Genomic DNA, 6,000 nt, shown 5'->3' with positions numbered 1-6,000 from the left:
TTCTCATGTGAAAACATTCTCAGACTTTCTTTTCGTTTCCATTCACGCTTGAACACATTTATAAATTATAGGTAATTACTGGGAGAAAGTAAAGTTCTGCACCCAACGTAAGACACAATGGTTGGCTACACCTGGCCGTGCAGGATGTGCTAGCGAAAAGTCAATAATCAACCAGGCTGTACATTATTCACTGCCAGCGCTCCCGCAGAGGACCGGCGCCTCTTATAAAACTTCTGCCGGTCTCTCCCCGGGTAGTTACATGGGAAAACATGGCAGAGACATCCCTGGTGTCTGTTCTACTACTGCTGACATTCATGACCCATGTAGGAAGAGGCGAACTAGGCCGAGGTGAGTACTACTACCATCTTCCTAAAGATTTACGGACTAGAGCTTATACATTTTTTTGTGAGAGTAGAAACACGACATGTACTTATTAGATCTTCCTTGTCATATAATGGTGGTCATTTGACCATCTCCTGTCAATATTGACATCACTTCCTGTCTGGGTGACAACCAGATGTATTCACTCAACATAGTAAATTGTGGTGGCCATCGGAAAAAATTCACATTACGATTAGGTTCTTCCTATGAAATCTAAAGGAGTTGTGGAAGATGGTTCCTAGTCATGGGAATTGATGGAGGATATGTTCTGGAAGATGGGGTGAAATTTTTTATCCAAATTTATAAGGAAATGTGTAGGGTTCTGCCGAATGGTAAACAAGGGTTTTTTGGGGGATGTTTTGCTCTAAATCCACACACATGTTCTTCTTCCCGACAATGATGACTTTATGAGATTTGGACATGAGGACATTTAGATTTTTGCGGGTTGATGGTGAAAAAAATTGTAACTCAAATCAAAAGACAAGGGGGGCACTGTCTCTGTCTTGAGAAAACAAAGTTTAATCAGCAGAGGAGACAAGGTTTTTTTACTATGAGAACTGTCAATCTGTGGAATAGCCAAGCTCAGGTGCTGGTCACAGCAGGGACAGCAGAGAGCTTCAAGAAGGGTTTAGATGTAGAGATGAGCGAGTATACTCGTCCGAGCTTGATGCTCGTTCGAGTATTAAGGTACTCGAAACGGCTCGTTGCTCGGACGAGTATTTCCCCTGCTCGAGATCGAGCATTTAATAAAAAAAACACAGTGAAGAACAATGAAGAATAGAATAAAAACAGTGAACACAGTGAACACAGGATCATTTAAGTGAAAAACACAGTGAAAAACACAGTGAAGAATAGATTACAGATGTTCGGCACATCTGCTTACTTGTCGGAAGATACGCGCGGAACGGAGCGAACAAAATAGTATGTGAAGAACAATATATATGTGTGAAGAACACATTGAAGAACACGGTGAGCAGGACAGAGACAACGGGGAGCAGCACAGAGACACGGGGGAGCAGCACGGAGACACCGGGGAGCAGCACGGAGACATCGGGCAGTGGCACGGAGACATCGGGGAGCGGCACGGAGACATGGGGGCACGGAGACATCGGGGAGCGGCACGGAGACATCAGGGAGCGGCACGGAGACATCGGGGCACGGAAACATCGGGCAGCGGCACGGAGCGGCACGGAGACGTCGGGGCACGGAGACATCGGGGCACGGAAACATCGGGGAGCGGCACGGAGATATCGGGGAGCGGCACGGAGACATCAGGGCACGGAGACATCGGGGAGCGGCACGGAGACATCGGGGCACGGAGACATCGGGCAACGGAGACATCGGGGCACGGAGACATCGGGGCACGGAGACATCGGGGAGCGGCACGGAGACATCGGGGAGCGGCACGGAGACATCGGGGAGTGGCACGGAGACATCGGGGAGACTTCAGTGGAAGAAGAGCAGCGGATCCCGGGACAGCGTATCTCCCGACAAGTAAGCAGATGTGCAGAACATCTGTAATCTATTCTTCACTGTGTTTTTCACTTAAATGATCCTGTGTTCAATGTTTTTATTCTATTCTTCACCGTTCTTCACATCTGATAACTTGTCGGGAGATAATATACGCGCGGAACAGTGAAGAATAGATTGCAGATGTTTGCATACATCTGCTAACTTATCAGAAGACATTCTTTTTCAATTAATTAACACATTTTATTCCCGAACCATGGTCCCTTTGAAAAATGCTCGAGTCTCCCATTGACTTCAATGGGGCTCGTTATTCGAGACGAGCACTCGAGCATCTGGAAAAGTTCGTCTCGAATAACGAGCACTCGAGCATTTTAGTGCTCGCTCATCTCTATTTAGATGCCTTTTATAACATGACGGTTATGTTATATAGAATTGTTCACCTAAATCCCTTCCTCATCCAATCCCTTCCTTGGTTGAACTTGATGGACATGTGTCTTTTTTCAACCGTATAAACTATGATACTATGAAATAATTTCCATAAATCATGGAGTGTATTACAAAAAACTAAAAAAAAATCTCCTATAATATGGGAGTTGTCCTGCCTGGGTATGTTTAATGTACTAGAATGAACAGGTGAATTGTTGCCTTAGCTTCTAGGTGCGGAGAACGTCCTGCCGTTAACGATGGCGTCAACTACAGTCTGCTGTCTCGTATTGTGGGAGGGACATCGGCAAAGAAAGGGGAAAGCCCGTGGATAGTAAGTACCAATCTTAAAGTAAATGCACCATTTGCTTTTGTGCATTATGAACCAAAGATACCTTGAGAATGCTGTAGCTACACTGATTCAGAAACACATCTTGTTTAATCCATGATCTGAGTGGTTTTTAAAAAAAAACTATTATAAAATTATGATAATGAGGCTCTTTTGCTCCTGTGGCTGCCCCGGCGCTTCTCCTCTTACCCTAATTTTGCACTACTTCAGAGAATTCTGTATTTACTGGGGCATATTTACTTACCCGGTCCATTAGCGATCCGGCAGCGGGTTCTCTGACGCTGATTCGGGTCTTCCGGCGATTCACTAAGGTAATGCGCCCGGTGTCCACCAGGTGTCGCTGCTGCGCTGAAGTCCGTTGGAGTTCACTGAAGTTCACCAAGCTATGCAGGGTGCAGGTAAGTGCGTGTCGAGCGACACATTTTTAAAAAAAAATACGCCGGGTTTTCCGAATCCGACGGGTTTTCCGATGGCCACGCCCCCTGATTTCCATCGCGTGCATGCCGGCGCCGATGCGCCACAATCTGATCGTGTGCGCCCAAAACCCGGGGCAATTCGGCGCAAAAAGGTAATATTCGGTAAACCCGATGGAAAAACGAGATTCGGACCCTTAGTAAATGACCCCCCCAGGTGGATTTATGGTTAACACTGTTCACATTTAGTGGCCAAAAGTTGTCTTTGATGGTTATGTCCTAGTTATCCAACACATTTGGGGCCACATTTATCACTTGTTTTTTCTGTTGTTTTTGCGCCTTTTCGTTTAGGCGCACCGTTTTTTGCGCCATTTTTGCGATTAAACGTCAAATTAGCCGCGCAGCTAAAATAACCACCTTTCCCTCATCTATCGTTCAATTCCAGATGTTTTGCTGCGCCTAACGATATTCATCACGTGCAACTTTTGCATTTAGGCGCAAAAACGGGCGCAAAAACACTCCAGCCCGAAGGTGGCGTTATCTGAGAAGAAAGCACTGAGCCCCTTGGCAGAAGAGCTCATTTCTAGCAGCAAAGCTCAACCAGACACTGGAACATATAATAGATACATTAGATACTCTGCAGACACTGGAACATATAATAGATACATTAGATACACTGCAGACACTGGTACATATAATAGATACATTAGATACTCTGCAGACAGGAGCTGCAGACTCTATTTACAGTTCATCACCTTCTATTTACAAAATATTCTGCAAAACGCTGAGCTCACAGCAAGAGCAAGAGAAGTTTGCACAAGTTTGCAGAAGCTTGCAGATACTACAAACAAGTGTCCCCCATGTAATTCTGCACAGTGTCTGAGGGGAATACTGGCCAGAATTACAGGGGTGCAGCAGGAGACCAGCACTGGGGGATCCCCTCCAGGAGAAGCCACTGCTGAGGAGGTCACTGGGTGCTGGGTGTCACACACCTGGGTGCTGCTGTGAGTGTTATTTTCATTCTGGGCTGTGGGAGAAGCAGAGAGGAGCTTGTAGCAGGATCACATGTAAGTGCCCGAATCTAACATTGCGCCTAAACTGCACCTAAACTGTGTTAAAGTAAAGTGATTAATAAGAGGCAGAAAATATACTTATTACAGATGGTTGTAGCTTGTGATAATTCTGGCAAAACAGTGCGCCCGAATTTAGGCGCAACTACTACACTTAGGCGCACAAAAGTGATAAATGTGGCCCTTGGTATTATATGCTGGGTGCTCAAATATCTAAAAAGTAAGATTATTATTGTGATTTTTTTTTTTATTTTTTTTAGGCTTCTTTGAAAAGAGATGGGAAGCACTTCTGTGGAGGAACCATTATTAGTGAAAAACACATACTTACAGCTGCTCACTGTGTAATGGACAAGTAAGAAACCGTATCCTTTATACTGGAACTTTATGAAACTGATTTTTCAAGCTAATGAGCCTGATTTTCATAGTATGTATTTTACAAACTCAATTCAATGCTGAGATCGAAGACTCAGAGCTCCATAGAGATAATTGGAGCATAACGGTCATGCACGGCTGTCTACTCCATTACTCTCTCGGAGCGATGAGGGGTCTGACTGAGGTACCTGGGACCCCAATTGGGTCCCTCGTTTTCGTCATTTGTGGGGGTCTCATCACTAAGACCCCCATCGCTAAGCAAGTTAGGGCCTAGCCTGTGAATAGAGCCTGACTTGATTTGTGGGAAAACCCCATTAATGTTACAGGCCCAAAGCCTGAGGCAGCACTGCTGGGAGAACCTGTTTATTGTATTTGTATCTGACAGAAATCACGGATTCACGAATCATGGATTGTTTTCTCAGTAGTGCAGCCTCAGAATTTGGGCCTTAAACTTTAAATGATTCATTGGAAATAGTTTTTCATCATTTGATTGTACAATTGAAGTGCTCTTATATGATCTTAGTATATCTCCCCTAATCTTTAATATGGGACATTCTGTCCCTCAAAAATAATCAATGATTCTGAAGAACAAAAACAAATCTTTTGGCCTTTACAGAAATGTGGAAAGTTATTTGAAGGTTTTTGTCGGTGACCATGATTTTATCGTGAAAGAAATCACTGAGCAGAGTTTCCCGATAAAGGCTATTTACAAGCACCCCAACTTCCACCCCAACAAGCCCTACAACTACGACATTGCGATAGTGGAGCTGACGGGACACATCAGATTTGGTAAATAATAAATCTTAGTCAGGTATGAATATTATAGCCCTTACAAGTCTGGAATCACTTCCTACATATCAGGGGCATAACTACAGGGATAGCAGCTGCTATGGGGCCCACAGTGACAGGGAGCCCCAGCATCTGTGGTATCGGGTGTGTATTTGCTGTATGTGTGTTTGGTGCATGAATACTGTATGTGTGTGTATATGCTGTATGTCTATACATGGTATTGTAGGTATCTATCCATGTATTTGCTGTATGTGTACATATGTGATGTGTATAAGATGCACATATAATGTACTGTATGTATGTGTGAATATGCTTTATGTATGTATATATGGTGTGTATATACTGTGTGTTATTGTAAATCACATACTAATATGTATATTTTTAAGGGGGGTAGGGGGCCCTCATTCAGAAGTTTGTTATGAGGCTCTGCCTCTCCTAGTTACACCCCTGCTACATACGGTATATGGTACTAGAATCAGCTTCTTGGGGAATGGAGGATGCGTCCCTTCTGCTGCTTCCAATCTGCAGTTATAGGACCTTTGGAGGACCATTAAAGGTCCTCAAATGGCTCTTGAATACATGTGTATTGAGATCAGGAAGAGATGTTTGAGGATTTCATGGGTGAGGGTCCTTTTCAGTATAAAATTTAGTGGGTGGTTTGGGTGGACATGGGCCCCCTAGAAGGCTTGGGCCCCGAGCTACCACCCAAACTGCCGATATTATAATCTACTAC

At 44.4% G+C, this 6,000-nt stretch overlaps 1 protein-coding gene across 1 annotated transcript in view; it reads left to right on the top strand.

Moving 5' to 3' along the window:
* LOC140070265 (ovochymase-2-like) overlaps nucleotides 1–6,000 on the top strand; it is a 32,422-nt gene continuing 26,422 nt past the window's right edge. The window contains exons 1-4 of the mRNA XM_072116617.1: nucleotides 1–348; nucleotides 2,502–2,608; nucleotides 4,367–4,458; nucleotides 5,095–5,267. Coding sequence (XP_071972718.1) covers nucleotides 270–348; nucleotides 2,502–2,608; nucleotides 4,367–4,458; nucleotides 5,095–5,267 — 451 coding nt within the window. The 5' untranslated portion in view covers nucleotides 1–269. The remainder of the gene's footprint in view (nucleotides 349–2,501; nucleotides 2,609–4,366; nucleotides 4,459–5,094; nucleotides 5,268–6,000) is intronic.

This window comes from Engystomops pustulosus, chromosome 7, assembly GCF_040894005.1.
Source record: "Engystomops pustulosus chromosome 7, aEngPut4.maternal, whole genome shotgun sequence".
In the NCBI taxonomy this organism is placed as follows: Eukaryota; Metazoa; Chordata; class Amphibia; order Anura; family Leptodactylidae; genus Engystomops; species Engystomops pustulosus.
The sequence above is the reverse complement of the archived record's forward strand: the minus strand, read 5'-3'. Positions and strand labels throughout refer to the sequence as shown.